The 19,543-nt window shown below is 53.9% G+C and overlaps 4 protein-coding genes across 6 annotated transcripts in view; 1 reads left to right on the forward strand and 3 right to left on the reverse strand.

The window, feature by feature from the left end:
* The window catches only part of PNKD (PNKD metallo-beta-lactamase domain containing), a 69,506-nt gene extending 66,383 nt beyond the window's left edge, over nt 1-3,123 (reverse strand). The window contains exons 1-3 of one of the 2 annotated variants that reach the window (XM_043445879.1): nt 3,034-3,123; nt 2,101-2,269; nt 619-987 (exon numbers count right to left, since the gene is read on the reverse strand). In XM_043445879.1, the coding sequence (XP_043301814.1) occupies nt 795-987; nt 2,101-2,269; nt 3,034-3,100 (429 nt within the window). In that variant the 5' untranslated portion in view covers nt 3,101-3,123 and the 3' untranslated portion in view covers nt 619-794. Of the gene's footprint in view, nt 1-618; nt 988-2,100; nt 2,270-3,033 lie in introns of those variants that run through there. The other variant, XM_043445877.1, reaches the window with a different exon arrangement.
* A 340-nt stretch (nt 3,124-3,463) lies between these two features.
* Nucleotides 3,464-8,429, forward strand: LOC122426744 (angio associated migratory cell protein). Of its 2 annotated transcripts, none has more exons than XM_043445875.1 (11): nt 3,464-3,674; nt 4,143-4,298; nt 4,961-5,080; nt 5,594-5,733; nt 5,992-6,136; nt 6,416-6,499; nt 6,599-6,714; nt 6,870-6,973; nt 7,112-7,202; nt 7,358-7,512; nt 7,935-8,429. In XM_043445875.1, exons 1-11 carry the CDS (start codon nt 3,554-3,556, stop codon nt 8,008-8,010), a joined length of 1,308 nt encoding a protein of 435 aa, XP_043301810.1. In that variant the 5' UTR covers nt 3,464-3,553; the 3' UTR covers nt 8,011-8,429. The 2 variants fall into 2 exon arrangements, with proteins under 2 accessions (XP_043301810.1, XP_043301811.1); XM_043445876.1 differs by having other exon boundaries at nt 4,146-4,298.
* Nucleotides 8,430-8,726: 297 nt separating this feature from the next.
* Nucleotides 8,727-12,013, reverse strand: GPBAR1 (G protein-coupled bile acid receptor 1). The gene is made up of 2 exons (XM_043445197.1): nt 11,753-12,013; nt 8,727-9,906 (listed from the first exon to the last, which is right to left on the reverse strand). The coding sequence occupies exon 2, from the start codon at nt 9,859-9,861 to the stop codon at nt 8,872-8,874; it is 990 nt and encodes a 329-aa protein (XP_043301132.1). The 5' UTR covers nt 9,862-9,906; nt 11,753-12,013; the 3' UTR covers nt 8,727-8,871.
* A 5,232-nt stretch (nt 12,014-17,245) lies between these two features.
* ARPC2 (actin related protein 2/3 complex subunit 2) overlaps nt 17,246-19,543 on the reverse strand; it is a 28,064-nt gene continuing 25,766 nt past the window's right edge. Inside the window, exon 11 of the mRNA XM_043444896.1 lies at nt 17,246-17,700. Within this exon, the coding sequence (XP_043300831.1) occupies nt 17,676-17,700 (25 nt within the window). The 3' untranslated portion in view covers nt 17,246-17,675. The remainder of the gene's footprint in view (nt 17,701-19,543) is intronic.

A 19,543-nucleotide genomic window follows, 5' to 3' on the forward strand; every position in this document is an offset into this window, starting at 1 on the left:
CATATCCTACCCTTGCATTCTGGCTTGGTATCTTCTACGATAACCAAATATGCTTTGTCCCAACGCTTCCTAGTGATGGATGGCTCAACCCCAGGTCTGGCAGGCACTGCTCAGATCCATAGCACATGACCTTTCTGAAACATGGACCCTTTACAAAAGCACAGGAGAGCTATAAATGCTCTTCCTCTCAAAGCTGTATGTGTACACACAATTTTGCATATGGGGGTGGGGGTGGGAATGGACCACAATGTTCAGATTTAGAACTCCTACCTTAGAAGTCACTAGTTCAATCCCTCTTACAAACAAGGAAACTGAGGCCCAGAGAGGTTGAGTCATTTGGACTCAGCCAAGATTAAGTGTTTTTTTAAAACTCCACACCCTGAACACCCTCTTTGATTCTCTTTATTATTTGTTTAGGCTGAGTGGAACCCCACCCTCCTGGCCAGCAGCTCAGGGCTCACTCCCCAGGGCCTGAGCCTAGGCTTGTACTTAAGTCTCTGTGGTTTCACCAACTATTTAGCCTAGAACACTGAGGCTTCTGTGAGAGGGAGTACAGAGGAGTAACCAACCCCACCCTGTACCCCTCCCATCCCAGGGGACTCACAAACCCGGTCCTGGTTCCTTTCCACTCAGACAGTAACTTTATTCGCCTTTGGCTGGTTTTTCAGGAGGAATGGGGTTGGCAGGAGCCTGGGCTTCATGCGCCCTCTGGTGGGCCTCAGAGGCAAGGACCAGAAAGGACTGGAGAGTCTGGAGGCCACAGTCCAGAGTTTAGGGGAGGGTTGCAGTGCTCCTCATGACTGCACCCCCGACCCAGCTTCAGGAGATGGGGCATGATGGGAGGAGGCCCTGAACCTCTGGCTCTCATACTCGCCCGTGTTGGATGCCCGCATGTTCTGCCGAGCCTTCATCTGCTTCAAACGGTCCTTGTCCACTTCCCGCTTGGTGAGGATGAAGAGGAGGATACCACAGGGGAAGCCGATGGCCCTAGGGGTGGGGAGATGTGCATGGGATTTGGGGAGGGGCCGAGCCTCAGCCAGAGGAGCTGGGCAGAACCTCATTCCAGCTTCAACTGCACCAACACTGCAATACAACTTGCATCTATTCAGCCTCAGTGTTGGCTGCTGGAAGGCCCCGTGTGAATCGGATCCTGCCACTGCCCTGCTCAAAACCCCGCAACAGTTCTCTATCACTTCCTGGCCAAGTTCAAACTCCTAGGTGGCATAAAAGGCCTGTGGTTGGGTCTCTGCCCACCTTGTCATTCCTTTTCCCTTTAGTTTGACACTCCTCAGCATGAGCCCTGCCAGCCTGCCATAACAACTGTGCAGGGTTCTCCAGAGAGCCCATTCTCTTTACCTTTCCAAGTCTTGGCAAAAGTTCCCTCTGCCTAAACCACCCCACACGCCATCCCTGACTCTCCTTAACCTAAGCAACTGCTATGTGGAAGGCACTTCAGCGTGGGGAAAGGGCGTGGAGTTATAAGACCTGGTGAAAATCCAGCTCTGAGCCTCAGTTCCCTCCTCTGTAAAATAGGGATGTCCTATTTATCTCAGAAAGACTAAAACAATACACAGTAAAGTACTGGCACACCTTGGGTGCTGGAAAAAAATATTAATTTCTCCCTGCTTTTAATATTGCTCAAGCCTGGCATGCTCCAGTCCATGGGGTCACAAAGAGTCAGACACGACTGAGCGACTGAACAACAACAATGTATTAAGATCAGAATCAAATCCAAATAACAATGCACTGAACATCTTATAGGTGCTACTACTGTATTACTAACATAATCTTGCATGACCTCAATTAAAACCTCAATTGGGTCCTGCCCCAAGCTCCTAAAAGAGAGGATGAGGCCATAGACCCAAATCTGAATCAGATTAGCTCAGCTCAGTGCACAGAAAACCCACTCTCTCTCCAGTTTCAGACGTTGCCACCTCCCTCCCCTGCTCCAGTCCTCTGAGATTCCAGTCCTCACACCCAGCCATTCTGTCCTGGCAACCCTGGATTCAGTTCATCACCTGAAACTTGGAGAAGTTTCTGGGTCCCACCCGCCCCTGGTGCCACTCCCCATTGGTGGGCAAAGAGTTAGTTAAAACTTACCAGGCTAGTCCCACAGCTTTCATGGGGTTCTTGCCCCTCTTTCTGGGGATGTATTCCAGCTCAGGAGAGAGGGGCTCAGGCTCCTCCTTGCACTCTGGGGAGCTGTGGCTTTGCAGTGCCCGGCTCCTGTTCTGGGAAGCCTTGTTCGCAGCGGCTCCTGACAGAATCCCTGTGAACGGAGGCAAGGAAGGTCAGTTAAGAGAAGAGGAGAAGAAAGCCTAGGGAGGAGTGACTGAGATCTGAGGAAGGGGAGTGACTGCAATTTGGAGTAACAGGTGCCTGGGAGAGTCCAGAGAGAAATGGGAAAATCGCCATCGAGGTGGCACCTTTGAAAGCCGCTTCCACGTCACTGCGGGCTCATCACCCTGGTGCCGGGAGAGCGAGCTTCGCTGTTCTTCATCTCCTCGGAGCTCAGGATGTGAAGGGACTGCAGTGGGGCTCGCATGAGACATATGGAAGAAAATCCGAGAAATGGCTTGCAAACTGCAGAACGTTAACACTGGAGGGGGAGCTTAAAGGTAGTCTACTCCATCCCCTCATTTTATAGTAGAGGAAAGTGAAGCCCCAAGAGACGAACTGCTTCGCCCAAGGTCAAACTGCTAATTATCCGGGGCTAGAACCCAAGCCTCCAGAAGCCCAGGGCTCTTTTCCTCTGCACTGCGGTGAGTGTGAAACACCTGGAGCGCGGGAGTCTAAAAGGCTTCCTCGAGGCTCCCTTTCCGTGAAAGACCCCAGAGGTGTCGTGTAACCGGAAGGCTGAGGGATGGACTGGGTGACTTTTAAAGAGCATCTTTTAGCCCCCAGACTCTTTAAAATCCTGCAGAAGGATGTGGGCAGCAATCGACAGCCCTGAACTCCTGCTACAGCTTAGCGGGATGTGAAAAAAAAGGGCATCCCCTGCAGTCCTGCCCTCCCCGGGGTCCCTCTCCTTACCCCGGAGGACGCGGGCATTTCTCGCCCCCCGGCCCTTCAGCGCCGTAGCAGCTACCACCGCCGCCATGTTCAGATCCCACCCCCCCCCTTCACCGCAGTCCCCGCTGGGAATTGTAGTTTGCGTAAGGGGCCTCCCCCGCTGTATCCGTCCAGCCTACAAATCAGAAACTACATCTCCCAGAAGCCCAAGCAGCGGACCCAGGAGAACTACCCTTCCCAGGAGAGCCCCGGAAGCGCGCACCCTCGCTTGTTTCCCTCCTGTTGGGGGCGGAGTCAGGTCGGGCGGAGTTTGGGCTCTCCTCGCCACGCCTCGGTCTCGTCTCCCTCTTCTGTCCTGTGATTGGTGACTCAGCCGGCCCACCCCCTTCTCTATTGGTCAAGAGCCCGTCGCTCTCCCTGCCGGGGGAGTGGCCTACACCTACTTCCTCCCGGGAGGAGGGGCCCGAGTTCCGCGTCGTCGCGCAGAGCTGACTCTGGGAGGCGTTTGGGCCCAGAGAAGTGGGTCTGCCGCTTGCGCCGCATGGAGTCCGAATCGGAGAGCGGGGCCGCTGCTGACACCCCCCCGTTGGAGACTCTAAGCTTCCATGGTGATGAAGAGATTATCGAGGTGGTAGAACTGGATCCTGGTCCGCCGGACCCGGGTAAGAGCTGCGGATTCTCAGGCCATGGGACAAGAGGCTCTTACCCCTGGCCTTTGACCCCGGCTTCTCCCCACTCTGCTCCCCACCCTACCCCACCCACCTGTCATTCCTACCTACCTCCTTCGCCCTTCCCCTCTCCCCTAACCCCACACTTAGTTCTCAGGCCTGGTCCGGGGTGGGGGTTCCCCTGACGCCTCCCCTGGCCCTTCCCCTCACACACCCCCTTCCCATCATTCCCTCGGTCCTCCCTTCCCACACGGTCTCTGGCCAACCCCAGGTCCTCAGAGCTCTCCAGTCCTCCGTTCCGCACGCCCCCTCCTCCCTGCCGCCTCTCACCCCCCGCTTCACCCCTCCTGTCTGACCTCATCTTGCCCTCTGGCCACATGACCACCCCAGCCTCGGGCCTCCCCACACTTGCCATCCCTCTTACCGCCAGCCGCACACCGTCTGTTAACCCTCTCCCCAAAGCAGACGATCTGGTTCAGGAGATGGAAGATGTGGACTTCGAGGAAGAGGAAGAAGAAGAGGGCAATGAGGAGGGCTGGGTTCTGGAACCCCAGGAAGGGGTGGTCGGCAGCATGGAGGGCCCTGACGACAGTGAGGTCACTTTTGCATTGCATTCTGGTAGGTCCCTGGGGAGATCTGTCCTAAGTTCAGTCCAGGTGGACATTTGAGCATCATCCACTGTGTAGCAGTGGGAAAATGTTGCTTTTGTGGTGGAGGAGCTGTTGGGTCCTGGAGTCAGTTGAGACACACTTGGGTTCAAATCCTGTCTCTGCTACTTGGTTGTTTATGATCTTTATTGATGTCTCTGGGCTTTAGTTTCCTTTTAAAAAGTTGTCATTGATAAAAGTTCCTTTACTCTGAATTAGGGGTAATAGTACCTTTTGGTTCATCTTTTGGATAATCCTCTTAAATGTTAACTCTTGATAAGGAACCAGTAACGCAGGCTTTCCTCACTCAGCCCCCAACCTGGTGACATCCCACTCAGAACTGTAAGCCCTACACACGTTCCCTCCTCTTGTCCACCACATAAGTGTGGGGTGAAGGGAAGAACACAGGAGAGCGATGTGTCCTGGGGAGGGACTTAGAGTTTGGCAAGCTTGGGGAGGAATTCTCCAACAACTGAATGTTTGAAACTTAGAAGACTTTGGATGCACCCTTCTTTTCCAGGAGGAAAGACATGTTGCTTTAGGTAGAAGGGTGTGGGCTCCCCAAAGGTCCTGAAGGACAGGACTCTAGGTGGGAGCCCCACCTCCTTACTCTTGGAATGTTTCTTGGGACAGCATCAGTGTTCTGTGTGAGCCTGGACCCCAAGACCAACACCTTGGCAGTGACAGGAGGCGAAGACGACAAAGCCTTTGTGTGGAGGCTCAGCGATGGGGAACTGCTCTTTGAGTGTGCAGGTGAGGGGGCTCGGTGAAGTCTTGCCTCTTTGCAGGTCTTAGGGGGCTGGCCTGCAGTGGTTGTGCATCCAATAGCCATTTGTTGATCCCTGTTTTGCCAGCCCTATGCTTGGCCCAAGAGCCTCAAAGAATATCCTAGTCTGTTGTGGGCATGGGGGAGGGAGACACTGATTAGCCAAGGGAGTCAGGGAAAGACCTGGAGGAGGCGACACTAGTGACAGAGAATGGGGGTGGGAAGAAGGCTGTGGATGTTTCAGGCAGAGGTGTGGTGTGGACAGAATGGGGAAGACATAGGTCTGGGCTACACGTGGTCAACTGGGGGCCCAGCAGTGTCTCACCTGGGGAGAGCTGGGGGTGTTGGCTCCTGCAGCAGCTATGAGTTTGGTTACCTGTTCTGTGGGGACTCATCCTTTTTTTCCCAGCAGGTACTTTTTGGGGGCCGGATACCTAGCTCCTGTATCCCCAGCACCAGGTACCCTGACATTCTCTTCTCTTTCTGCCCAATCTCTGCAGGCCATAAAGACTCCGTGACCTGTGCTGGTTTCAGCCATGACTCTACCCTAGTGGCCACAGGGGACATGAGTGGTCTCTTAAAAGTGTGGCAGGTGGACACAAAGGAGGAGGTCTGGTCTTTTGAAGCAGGAGATCTAGAGGTGAGATCGTCACAGTGGGATTCAACTATGAGGGCTGGGCAGAGTGGGGAGAGCTCAGGGGCCATGCCTCCTTGAGTAGATCAAGCCAGCTCTGAGCCAGTGCTCTCCCAGAGGACAGCAGGGGTGTCTGGGCCTATCCCCTGGGATGTCCCCACTGACTGACTCGGAAGCAGGGAGAGCTTGGTGGGGCTCCCGGGGGCAGACTCCTAGGTGAGATGGGGTGAGGAGAACCCCTGTTGAGCCTTTGTCTCTGCCCAGTGGATGGAATGGCACCCTCGGGCACCTGTCCTCCTGGCGGGCACGGCTGATGGCAACACCTGGATGTGGAAGGTTCCGACTGGTGACTGCAAGACCTTCCAAGGCCCCAACTGCCCGGCCACCTGTGGCCGAGTCCTCCCTGATGGTGAGAGCGGCATCCCTGAGTGTGGACAGGTGGGGTCTGGGTTCCACACCTGCCTGGCACCCTCCTGGGCCATGGTCAGCAAACTCTGAGGTCTGCTGTTGGGAGCACTGACCGCCCAGGACCAGAGCAAACAGCTCTCCCTTTCTCACCCGGAACTGGGTCTTCCCTGGGGCACTGTCTGTTCCCTCGCTTCCTTGCCTGCCTCCCTCTTTTCTTGCCTGATGCGCTGATGTGTCTGTGCTGGTTGTCTTCTCTTCACCTGCATCTCTGATCCTTTAGGGAAGCGAGCTGTGGTCGGCTATGAAGATGGCACCATCAGGATTTGGGACCTGAAGCAGGGAAACTCTATCCACGTACTAAAAGGTATCGGAGGTGGGGGAGGTGTTAACCTAGGCCTTTTTGGGGAAAGGGCCGAGACCTGGGTCAGGATGAAGCCTGACTTTCCCCGCTGCTTCATCCTAGGGACCGAGGGTCACCAGGGCCCTCTGACCTGTGTTGCTGCCAACCAGGATGGCAGCCTGATCCTCACTGGCTCTGTGGACTGCCAGGCCAAGCTGGTCAGTGCCACCACCGGCAAGGTGAGTGGGGCCTGGAAGCCTGGCTGTGGGGCTCTCTGCGTCTCCTCCGTTTCTTCTCTTTTTCTTCATTGAGCCTCCTCACCCCAGTGCCTTTCTTCTCTTACTGGAGAACCACGTTTCCAGGCCCTCTTCTGGTCCTCTCCTCTGGCTCATAGGTGGTGGGCGTTTTCAGACCCGAGACTGTGGCCTCTCAGCCAAGCCTGGGAGAAGGGGAGGAGAGTGAGTCCAACTCCGTGGAGTCCTTGGGCTTCTGCAGTGTGTGAGTGTGAGCGTGGCCTCAGCCTGGACACAGGAGCAGGGGGCTTGGGGGAGGAGGCTGGGCTGGGGGACCAGGAAGGACAGAGGGCACCGAGTGCAGGTCCCTCCACAAGCCATCGTGATGCTCTCTTCTGCCCAGGATGCCCCTGGCAGCTGTTGGCTACCTGGATGGGACCTTGGCCATCTATGACCTGTCCACACAGACCCTCAGGCACCAGTGTCAGCACCAGGTACAGGCTGTGGGGAAGCCCAGGTTCTCTGGGAGCATCTGCCCCAGACTTGGCTCCTGTCCAGTCCTCCCTATGGTCCCTTATCCCTCCCTCCCTCCTTGAGAGTTGGGAGCAGATGCCCCGGACGCACCCCACTTCTCTGTACCCTTCTGCAGTCGGGCATCGTGCAGCTGCTGTGGGAGGCAGGCACCGCCGTGGTTTACACTTGCAGCCTGGACGGCATCGTGCGCCTCTGGGATGCTCGGACCGGCCGCCTGCTTACTGACTACCGGGGCCACACGGCCGAGATCCTGGACTTTGCCCTCAGCAAGTAAGTGACTTGGGCAAGGGCTGGGGTCTCTGCATATTTGGAAGGTGAGAGTAGCATGTGGGGGCCCTTAAAGTGTGGGAGGGTTGCTAAAGGAAGCTGGGACCCAAGGCCTGGGCCTGCCTAGGCAGCCGTGCTGGGGGCCTGCGGGAGTCGTCCTCTGTTGGTGGTGTGGCCTCTCATCTCACTCTTGGGCTCAGGGGCTGGGACTGCCTCCCCCATGTGGGCAGCTCTCCTCTGATCCCCAGGCTGATGGCTGGCTTCAGGAGTGTTCACTGGATGTGGGCTGGTCAGCCCAGCTCCAGGCACTAGCGGTCTAGAGTTGGGGATACACTGGAAGAGCCCCCCCAAAGTGCCCCTGGGTGGTGGGCTTGGGGTGGGCCTTAGGTTCTCCAGTCCTTTCCAACTGTGCTTTCTGTCCACAGAGATGCCTCCTTGGTGGTGACCACGTCGGGAGACCACAAAGCAAAAGTATTTTGTGTCCAGAGACCTGACCGCTAACAGCTGCTGCATCTGCTTTGTGTCTGGTGTGGAGGGGGCGCAGGGAGACCCCCCACAGCAGAGGCGGTCGGGTAGGAGGGAAGAGGAGGGCAGGGGCCTCGGACTACTTTCCAACCCCTTCAAACTGACTTGCTCCCTCTCTGTCTCTTCCTTCTCTTAAGAAACCCACCCCTCAGGCCCCTCCTTCCCCCCCCCTCCCCTCCCCCTCACCCAGACCTGGCAGATACTTCAGAGGGAGGTTCAGACCTCTTTCTCTTTCACTTCCTTTGCTGGTGTGAGCCATGGGGGTGTGTGTTTGTTTGTGGGGAGTAGGTCTTTGAAGTTCCCGTTCTTTCCCTTCCCAAGTCTCTGGGGGTGGAAAGGAGGAAGAGATGTTAGTTAACAGATTTTAAAAATGTAAATAAAATATACTTCCCAGAGACGTGTGTGTGTGGATTTTGTGGCTGGACGTGAGGAGGAACCAGTGAGGGGCATGTCAGGGTGTTGCTACCCTCCCCTTCAGCTGGATTTCAGGGTTCCTCAACTCACCGCCCTCACCTACAACTGCCTGCCTATCAGGAATCTCCCTGGATATATATCCTCTAGGTTCTTTCCCCAGCTGTTCACCTGTCCCTTCCCTGGCTAAGACATGGAATCTCCCTGGATCCTCTAGGTTCTTTCCCCAGCTGTTCACCTGTCCCTCCCTGGCTAAGACACGGAATGAGATAACCATCACTTGGGCCAGGGGAGCTTTATTCAGTCAGAGTGGGGTCATACAGGGACACTCTCTGGTCCATGATCCAGAGCTGTGGGGACACGTGGAGACGGGTGGCAGCCAAGGTGGATGGATGCTTCTGGTGGGAATGAGCAGAGGCCCTCCCTCTAGTTCAAGTCGAGGTCCACGCTGCTTTGGCTGCTGGTATGGTAGGTGGTGCTGGGGCCAGGACTGCCCTGGGGTCTGCCCCGCAGCATCTGGAGCCACCTCTGGGCAGCCGCCCTCCAGGGGGCTGTGTAGCGCTGATCACCCAGCCCCATGGCCACAGGCACGGCCGCCGCACTGGCGCTGCCCAGTGAGATGAGGGACAGCAGAGTTCCGGGCCCCAGCGGCGGGCGCTGCTCAAAGGCCAGGACAGAGAGCAGCAGGGTGGCCACGTAGGGCCCCCAGCACAGCCCGAAGAGCAACGTGGCCCCGGCCTGCGCCCTGGCCTGCCGCCAGGTGAGGGCCCGGGCTAGGGCTGAGGGCGCCCCGCGGCACACGGCCCGCTCCAGCCGGCGTATGTCCTGCAGCTGGCGGTGTGCGGTGACCAGCACGCGGACTGAGAGGAGGGCGGCCGCGCCCACGGCTGGCAGCAGGAGCCCATAGATTTCGAGGTAGAGGTAGGGGGCTGGGAAGACGGCCTTGGAGCTGCAGTTGCCACCAGGGGCCCAGTGGTTCCAGCCCAGGGCAGGCAGGCTGGCAAAGAGCAGGGGGGCAGCCCAGGTGAGGAGCAGGGCCAGCCGCATGCTCCCGCGGGGCCGCAGGGGCCGCAGCACGGCCATGTAGCGCTCCCCGTGCACCAGCAGGAGGTTGGCGAGCAGGGAGAGGAAGCAGAAGTTGGGAGCCAAGTAGAGGAAGAGACAGGACCAGTAGCCCCGGCGGCTCTGGCTCCACAGGGCAGGCAGTGCGGGCAGCGCCAGCCCAGTGAGCAGCCCTGCCAGCAGCAGGCTCAGGAAGAAGCAGCCGGCGGGCGGGCTGCGCAGGCGGCGGTCCCCGGCGATGCCCAGGGCCAGGAGCAGGTTGGCAGCGACGATGAGACTTGCCAGGGCCAGGGAGAGCCCCAGGGCCCCTGCAGGAACGGGGCTGGGCACCTCCTTGGTGCTGTTGGGTGTCATCTTGGGCCTGGGGATGGGGGAGACCTGGAGCAGCAGCAGGCGTGCCTGGACGGAAGATGGGGTGGCTGGAGTTAGGATGGGGCTGCGGATCACTGTCCTTTCTCAGCAAGTTGTTGTTGTTTCATCGCTAAGTCATGTCCGATTCTTTCTTTGTGACCCCAGGGACTGTAGGTCACCAGGCTGCTCTGTCCATGGGATTTCCCAGGCCAGAATACTGGAGTGGGTAGCTAGTCTCTTCTCAATTGAACTATTGAGCTATTCCCCACCCAGGGAGGGACTGAACCCAAGTCTCCTGCATTGGCAGGCAGATTTCTTTACATCTGAACTATCAGGGAAGCTATCCAGAGGTTGCAGACCAATGGACTGTGGACTATATCCTGTTTGCTGATACACATTTTTCCTCCAAATGAATTGCCAATTAAAATTTACATAAAAATTAATATTTTTGGTTAAAAAAAATGAGGGCTTATGTAGTAGCAACCAGTTAGAGTTGAGCGGTCACTGCCTTCAGAAAGCTCCCTATAGTCCCCACCCAGCCCTTTCACCCATTTCTGTTACCTGCCTGACCCTCTCTGGGCAGCTGTGTTTATGCCTCTGGTTAGACACACCCATCCCCACAGCATTTGGACCACCCCTGCCTCCACCAGGTGAGGCCTCTAATCAGCTAAAGGGATAGGATGGAATCTGCCTGGTGTGTAGTGGTCCTCTGGCCAGCCAACAGCTGACAGTCTCCTTTGGGTCATGGGTGGGCCCTGGACCAGGGGCTAGGGCTGGGGTGCGGGGGGCAGGGTGGATATAAATGGAGAGTGGTCCCTGTCTTCAGATGCTTGCAGGCTGGTTGGCACCAGTGTCTTAAAAGGTGGTAGGTTACAGGGATTGGGGGTGGGGGTGGGGGTGGGGTGGGGCAGAAGTCAGTCTGAGGCAGGGCTCACTGAGTTAGCAGCTCCAAGGGGTTGCCCTATCCCCAGCACCTCCCTTCCATCCGCCTTGTGGCTGGTTACACTTCAGTGAGCAGCCTCCGGGTAGGACTTCCAGCCCATAAACTTGACGTCCGCACCAGGCTAGCAGCTAGCAACGGGGCCTTTCCTGGGAACTGGAGGAGGGGAAGAGTTGCTGAGGGACGGGGAGGGTTGGCAGTGAGTGTGGAGGGCAAGGGGGGCTGGAGTGAGCCCAGAGATGGAGGGGGAGCCGCTGGGCAGGGCCTGGCCTCTCTGTGGCTCCGACCTGTCCCAGGCCTCCCATGCCCTGGCCCTACTGCGACATCAAGGGGATGAGGGAGGGGGTGTCCTGCCTGGGCCCTGTGGGAAACTCCTGCTTCTGTCAACAGGGGAGCAGCTGCTGTTGCTAGGATCAAAGTCAATAAGGGAAGGATTCCTACCTGCCCCCTCCCCGGAGTGAGAGGGTCGAAGGGCCTCAAGGCCACCCTGAGCACAGGAGATGCTGCCCCTTCTATTCCCAGCTCCCCCAGGCCATTGCACCCCTTTACCCTCAGCCTGGTTCCTCTTCCTCAGTGTCCCCCAGTGCCCTCTGCTGGGAACATCCTTCCCTTCCAGCGGCCCTCTGGTTTCTGTTCCCCTTCATCCCCGCACTGTTAACTTGTTCAAACCCCAGGAGATCTCAGGGTCCTGAAACTTCAAACTTGGACTCTGGAGTCACAGGCTGGAGCTCCCAGCTCTTCGCTGGGAGTGAATCTCCCACCCCACCTCCACCAGAGCCTCAAGAAAGGCAGGGTCAGCCCTGGAGGGGGGGCGGTACATCTCAGCAGTCACAACCTGGAGGCTCTGGAGGCTTGGGCTAGGTGCAATGGCCTCTTCAGGCCCTGAGGCTGAAGTCTCCAGGTGTGGTCCAGGGGCCGGGTGGGGGCTAGGGTTAGGGTTAGGTAGCTACTCACATGACTGTAGGTGACAGGTGTGGCTTGCCCAGCCTGGGCTCCCCTCCGAGTGTCAGGGAGCTGTCCTGGCCAGCGCTGCAGGGCTTCTGGCGATGTCTGGTGTCCTCACCATTGAGGTCATGGTACCTCCACTGCGTGGAGACAGCGGGGCCCCCAGCTCTCTGCTGCCCTGGCTCTGCCCTTGCCTGGGATGGAGCTGAGGCTGGTGGGACCCAGCCTGGCCCCGCCTCTGGGGGTGGGGCCTGACACACCCTGAGCTGCTGCTGGGAAGGCTTCCTCCCTTCTCCGCTCCCCCCCCACCCCCTCCACGTCCTTCTCCTGTACCAGGGGCCCTGTCTCCAGCCACTGGACATAGCTTGCCACCAAGGAGGCAGCTTGGAGCTCTCTGGCCTGCTACTGCTTAGCTAATCTGAGGAATGCATTCCAGTTAACCAACAAAGATTTAGTCCATCCTCCCCACCTCCCAGCTGATATATTTACATTTTATAAATATATCAGTGGCCAGTCAGCTAGCACATCCAGCTCTGTAATTCTGCCAGTCTGCTGAGTACAGTCTGATGGTGGTGGTGGTGGGGGCCTTTGGAACCCGAGAATCTTCGCTATCTTCCCTTCCTATCATCTGATGGGAACTTTCAGCTTATAAAAGCCAGCCTTGCCTTCTAGAATCTGGGGTCATTCCACACTTTTCTCATTTGCTTTGTGAGTCACGTTTTGGGCTCAGAGGCATGAATGGCCCTGGGGGTGTGACTTTGTGCCAGCCATCTCTCTGGGCCTCTATTTTCTCACCTGTAAAATGGGAGCAAGGCAAGGCATCAGTCAGTGTTGCCAGGAGTCTTATGGGATAATATGTGTAACTGCACACACCCCACTGCCCAACACCTAACGGGGGAGGGGTCTCAAGTGACATCCTTCTTCTCTCCTCCATGAAGACTGAGAAACAGCCAGAGCTTGAATCAGAAGGCCTGGGTTTAAATCTCAAGAATCCTAGTTGGATCCTATTTTTCTGGCTGTGTAAACTTGAGCAAATTATTAAATTCTCTTACCTCAGTTTCCTCATCTGTAAAATGGGGGCTCATACTGTTTTCACCTATTGTGAGACTAAATGAGAAAATGTGGGGAGACTTCCCTGGAGGTCCAGGGGTTGACTCCACCCTTCAACTACAGGGGCACAGGTTCAATCCCTAGTTGGAGTATATCCCACATGCCACGTGGTGTGGCCAAAAAAAAGTGTAGTAAGGACTTGGGTCAGTGGTTGGCACAGAAGCAGTCAACGAAAGGAACTTCTGGCCTTCTCTGCACGTCCCCTCTGAGAATTCCATTGAAATAAGCAGATGAAGAGCTTGTGAATAGCAAGATGGTAATGACACTTTCACTTCACAAGGAAACACAGGACACTGAGTGAGAGGAAGGGCAAGTTCAAGGCTAGGAAGCACTGATTTCCATCTTGTGTCAAGTGTAACTTTGGGGAGAGGAAGAGAAGAAGCAGTTACATTTTCTTGAGACCTGAAATGGGAGAAAACAGGCTAAAACTTCAGCAAGAAAGCTGGAGGTTAGACATTAGGAAAAGCTTTCTCGTTCAAGAGCACATGAAGATGGAACGAGGGGTCCTCTGCTCTCTCCCAAGAAGATCTGGGCCTGAAGGGTTGGAGGCCTGAGAGGTCTGGCTCCGCCAACTCTGCAAGGCAGTCAGGGATCCTGGAGAGAAGGGCCTCTGGATGAAAAGTGGGAGAAGCATCCAGTCTCAGGCCTGTCCTCAAGGGAGCTGGTGGCTAGGAGGACGCAGCGTTCCAGGGGATGGCTCCCAGCCCCACGCTCTCTGGTTGGGCAGAAGTCAAGAGGCTCTGGGAGAGTTCAGACTGGGGTCTGGACAGAAGTGGGAGTGGGGCCCCTCAGATACTGGACTGCCGAGAATAAACAGACCTCCCTCTGTTCCCAGCCCTGGCCTCCTCCCGGCAGCCTCCAGGATGTCTGTGTTTCTTCTCCGCTGCTCTGTCTAAACAGTGTGTGGGATGACGTGTAAAGAACAACTCTGGGAGCAGGAGTCGGGCAGCCTGGGTTCTGTCCTCCGCTCAGCTGTTTGCTCCTGACTTGATCGTCTGGTTCCTCTGTTCCATCAATCCCTGGGACTGACTCATCCGCAGTCTTCTCTCCTTTGCTCACAGGAGGGCTCTGATGCAGGCAGTCTTCAGATGCTCCAATCAGCTGACTCTTCAGGCCCTAGAGTCCCCGCCCCAGTCCCCCTTCTCTCCTTAGGTCCAGCCTGTTATCACGATGCCTGATGTGGACGGGGACAGGAAATGCACCTGGGTTGCCTTAGTCACTCTGTTCTCCTGGGTATTTAACTTTTCTGTTGACCCTGGGTGTCTGGGACTGGGTGGTGAGGGTCGGGGGGTACTCACTGACTGGATGAACAGAGGCAAAGTGGTGATGAGTGGCTATCGAACAGTTCAACCTTCCCCAGATGCAACAGCAGACGAGCCCCTGGGAGTCTCTGGAGGGTTGTGGGCACAATACTGTCACCAAGATTGAGGAAGCCCTAAGTCAGCTATATGAGCAGAGGAAACTGGTCCTTCCTGTTAGGGATAAAGAACAGATCTCTCACAGAAATTTAACAGTGCTTTTAGCAATCCCCAGAAGGGGGCAGCATTGCTTGAACTCAGAATAGCCCCAAGAATGGACCCAGGCTTGGGTCTTGGCCCTCTGTGGCTGCTGGGCTGAGGCTGAGGCTCCATCAAGCCTGCTTTGAATGAGACTGAAGGAACTGAAATGGTAACAGCAGAGAAGCAGCTCTGGGTATGTGGGCTGACACAGAAGCTGGTGTTACTTCCTCTTCCTGGCTTCAATTTCCCGCCCTCTGGTTCCACACTGTCTTGTCTTCCCTCCAAGCTCCTGGTTTTTAGCTTCTCCAGGTCCCACTTTCTCCAGACTTGCAGATACCCACCAACACCTTCCTCACCTCAAACTGCAGTATGAGGGCCACCAGCAAACAATAGCACCATTTTTGGGGAGGATCTGAAAAACCCCAAAGCAGAATAACCTTGGTTTACGCTGCCTTCTGATCCCCTTGGGAGTGTAAGAATGTAACTAAGATTTATTAGAAAGCATTATCAACTATAATCATAGGCATTATCAGTCAGTTCAGTTCAGTCGCTCAGTTGTGTCTATCTGTGACCCCATGGACCACAGCACGCCAGGCCTCCCTGTCCATCACCAACTCCTGGAGTTTACTCAAACTAATTTCCATTGAGTCAGTGATGTCATCCAACCATCTCATCCTCTGTCGTCCCCTTCTCCCGCCTTCAATCTTTCCCAGCATCAGGGTCTTCTCCAATGAAATCAGTTCTTCAAATCAGGTGGCCAAAATATTGGAGTTTCAGCTTCAGCATCAGTCCTTTCAATGACTAATCAGGACTGATTTCCTTTAGCATGGACTGGTTGGATCGCCTTGCAGTCCAAGGGACTCTCAAGGGTTTTCTCCAACACCACAGTTCAAAAGCATCAATTCTTCAGCGCTCAGTTTTCTTTATAGTCCAACTCTCACATCCATACATGACTACTAGGAAAACCATAGCTTTGACTAGACGGACCTTTGTTGGCAAAATGATTTCTCTGCTTTTTAACATGCTATCTAGGTTGGTTGCAACTTTTCTTCCAAGGAGCAAGGGTCTTTATTTCACACTGCAGTCACCATCTTCAGTGATTTTGGAGCCCCAAAACATGAAAGTCTGCCACCGTTTCCCCATCTATTTGCCATGAAGTGATGGGACCAGATGCCACGATCTTAGTTTTCTGAATGTTGAGCTTTAAGCCAACTTTTTCACTCATTATAAATGCCTACTATGTGATAGGCACTTATCTGTTGTCTACTCCTTTTAAGAGCCCCTTGAGATAGGTGGAGTCATGTCCAACCAAAGATGAGGCCACTGGTGCTCAGATTAAGAAATCTACTCAGTCACATAGCTACTAAGTGGAACCCGGATTCAAACCCAGGTCTGTCTAAAAACACTTCTGCAGCTCTCAAGTTTACATCCCCAGCTTATCTACACTTCCCAGCTATGGACTTTTGGGCAAAGGAGCAAATTAGCACCAATTGAGATTAGATCCCATTTTCCCAGCCCACATCCTCAGCGTGCTGAAGTCTTCCTACAATGGGCTTTGGCTGAAGTTACAGTGGGCCTTTGTCCCTAAGGTGAAGGCGGACCCTTAAGAAAGAGTTAAGTGTGCCCTGGAAACAGATGTAGACAAAGGAGCGTCTGGAGGGGGTTTTCCTCAGTATGAGTTTTTATGCTGATGAAGTCTTGGAATTAAGACAATTCCTTATGGTTTACTGCTGTAAAAAATACTTAATGCCTCTCTTTTTCTCCTAACTCCCTATCTTCTAAGCAATTTTGGCTTTGCCATTTACAGCACTTTTCAGAAATCTGATCCCTATTATTGGCAAAATATAGTTGAGTTCCAACTTACTAAGGAGGTATATTCTAAACTCAGCAGGATAGCAAACACACTTTCTAGCAAAATTACCTTCACAAAGCCCTTACACAGGGGTACAGAACACGTCTATGTCACTGTCTCCCAATAGATCTAACTTAGCCCAGTTTTCCATCTACCAGAGGTAGCTGATGAGGGGCCACATCCCAGGATAACACAGGGCAGACTAGGCAGTGAGCTCTCTCCACTGCAGGTCACGGTTGGCCCCACCAAGGGGATAGCACTCTCCAGGGCAATTGTTTATTGAGGGCATGGGAGCATAACTGATCCTGAGCTTTCCAGGATCTCGTTTACAAAGAGTAAAGTGAAGTTTTGATGACTAAACAACCTGTCCCTTCAAATCTGACCATGACCCACAATAAAGACATTTTTATGACCTAGTCAGTATGTCCACAACTAAGACATATTTCAGAATTAGTACTTACCCATGATAGGAGTGATGTACTCAGCGTATGACACAACAGCACCTACTATTCCATTTTAAAACGTTGAAGATGAAGTCACACACGTGAAAAAAAACACACAGGAAACCACACACACACACACAAATTGAGTTGCATGTAAAACTGGGGAAATATGAGTAAGATTGTGATCATGTCAACATTAGCTTCCTCCTGGCAATTATATTGTATTACAGGATTTTAGCACTGTTTCTTACAACTGCAGTGAATCTACAAATACCTCATAATTGCTGAGGAAATGTCAGATTTCACAATTCATTGACAGTCTCAAACCAGTCTGAAACACAATGAACTTGATAGAGACAAATTAAGCAGCTTTACAGTGCATGTTCGAGTTTACTTAGAAATGCCACCTAAGAGCTTATCAGTGAGCCCTTCTCCCCTCTACAGGGAGGGTGGGGGTGAGGGGGCTCCTGAACCTAAGCTTCTCCAGTGCAGGTTTGTAGGTTCAAGGGCAGTACTGATGCATCCTTCATCCCTCCTTTTTGGGGGGGGGGGGGAGGGGAGGGGGACTCCCAGTCCAGAAACCAAGTGAATTTTCATGTAAGATAGAAAGATTTTCTTTATTAATGACCCCAACCGTATTTCTTTAGATACAGGAGTTTTGAACTCAAATACTTAGAGAAAACGAGTTAAGATTGCATTATCCTGCAACTCATTACCAGTAACATATTGCAAAGCAAAACAGCTTGGAAAAGAGGGGTAGGGAAAGGGGAGTGAGGGAGGGAAGATAAAGAAAAGGAATTAAGTTGATCAAGTGGAATTCTTTTTTTTTTTTTTAATTCTTGGGAACCATGAAGTCCTTGCAAGCACAGCTCGTTTTTGCAGATTATTTTCCAAACGTGTACAAAATGGAACCAAAACGGAGAATCCCTTGAGAACCTGAAGAGGTGCAACATTAAAAGCTACGATTATCCAGTAGCAAGTGTTCCAGCCTTCAGTTGCCAGCCGCTTCCTCATCCTGTTCCCAAGAGTTAGCGGGATGAAAACGTCTTCCCCCTTCAAAAGCAGAGATTAAATGCGAAGGTTAGTTTCTGCTTACCTTCCCATCCACCCCACGCTTTGCACTGAGATGGGGTCAATGTTTCTCAAGCAGAGATATGCGGGAACTCCAGGCAAGGGTTAAGGTCCAGCTTTCACAGAAACAACCCATCAGCTCTTTCTTCCTATTGAATACTTCAGGGTACCAAGTAATAAGCCCATGAGGACAGTAAATATACCAAGTTAGACAGGAGAATCACCTGCCCACAATTTCTGGGTGGCCTAGATCTACTTGCATTTTAGACTGGTCTCAACCCTCTTCTGAGTGAAGAATTTGGGGTCCTCCTAACACAGCTTATACCTTTTTCAGGCTAGCAGACAGCAGTTCCTTAAATCTTTCCCCATGGGGCCAGGATGTCAGAAGAAGCAACCCTCCAAACTTTCCAAGTTTAAAGGTGCTTTGTGTTGTCATACGGTGACTACACTCAGTCACAAAACACTTGCTTCACTTAAGGCTCCTGAGCTGGGGTGTCCTGTCCTACCCAGCATTCTAAGAATGGCCAACTTTGGGAATGGTTCCCAAAGATGGAGGGTACCCATCTGGCACAGAAGCCTGGAAGCGAGAGCGGAGGACTATGGGAACTAAGATTTTCCTGCCTGGAATGTCTTACCCTACCACAGATGAAGCTAAAATATTTTGTTATCCATTCCCCAACAGAAAGCTCAATTCTGACAGAGCTCTGTGGGGTGCTGATGGCTGGCTTCTGATCACAGTAGGGATGCCACCCTCCTTTATGCTGCTCCAGGTTCTGAGAACCCAGAGCAGAACAGGGCTCCTGGCTTCTCCTGCCTAGCCTTGGCAACTCAATCTGGTTTTCAGGGTTGTTTACCTCCTGCTTCTCCTTTCTGGGGCTCACCTCTGCCAGAGAGGTCACAGGACGGAAAAAGGCAAAGCTGCTCTCCTTAAATTCCAGGAAGGAAGTTTATGGACAACTGGCTCCTTCAAGGACTCATCTTTTCTTAGTCCCCCATCAGGACAGGCAGTTGCTCCTGCCCTTCCACTGCACCTGCTTTGCAGTGACCCCACACTTCAAGGCTGCCAGGCTGTGTGACGGAGCCAGGGGAGAAGCCCTGTGGGGAGACACTGGGTAGTGGCTGCCTGGTGGGCGTTTCTACTTAACAGACAGACAGGTACAGGGCTGAAGGCGACAGCAGAAGTTTGTGACTATTTATGATGCCCAGCCCCATTTGGTGGGCCACAGGCTGGCGGGTCAGGCTGCCTTCTGCTGCACTGGCTGCCGGCTCACCTCCTGGCCTCTACTGAACCAGGCCCTGAAACTGGCACAAAATTGGCTGCCTCACACTCAATGTCACCAACGTGGTGTGCGTGAGAGAAGCAAGCAGGCAAGCAAAGGGAGACCTGTCCACTCCATGATGGAGGTTAAGAGTCTGCAGGTCAGCGAGAGACGTGCCCCCAGGACACGCCCACCCCGCCTCACCACCTTTCACGTTCTGGCCATTTTAGGCTGTGCTACAAAGCTGCAGGGTAGAAGGAATGATGCTGCCATTGTCTTGCCATGGCACATGGGCACTTCCAAGCAGAGGATCCAGCTGTGGACTGAACACTCTGCTGGCTCTGGGCAGTGCGAGGAGTTATTCTAGAGAAAGATCCTTGGTATCAATTTCCTAGTGAGATAGGCAGCCTCTAAAGTCTAGAAGGCAGGGGTGACTTACATTGCTCTCTATAAATGTCTGATGCTTCTGAGATTAAAAGCACTCTGCTCAGGTGCCCAAGACTCAGACCCTCTCTCACCTTGTGAAATGGCAGCAAAAACTAGCTTGGTAGAAGAGGCCAAGGAAA

This window comes from Cervus canadensis, chromosome 24, assembly GCF_019320065.1.
Source record: "Cervus canadensis isolate Bull #8, Minnesota chromosome 24, ASM1932006v1, whole genome shotgun sequence".
NCBI lineage: Eukaryota > Metazoa > Chordata > Mammalia > Artiodactyla > Cervidae > Cervus > Cervus canadensis.

Coding starts and splice junctions, on each gene's coding strand:
- GPBAR1 (XM_043445197.1), bottom strand. CDS start 9,861: ATGACACCCAACAGCACCAAGGAGGTGCCCAGCCCCGTTCCTGCAGGG.
- LOC122426744 (XM_043445875.1), top strand. CDS start 3,554: ATGGAGTCCGAATCGGAGAGCGGGGCCGCTGCTGACACCCCCCCGTTG. Junction 4,299..4,960: donor CACTTTTGCATTGCATTCTG/GTAGGTCCCTGG, acceptor TTCTTGGGACAG/CATCAGTGTTCTGTGTGAGC. Junction 7,513..7,934: donor CTGGACTTTGCCCTCAGCAA/GTAAGTGACTTG, acceptor TTCTGTCCACAG/AGATGCCTCCTTGGTGGTGA.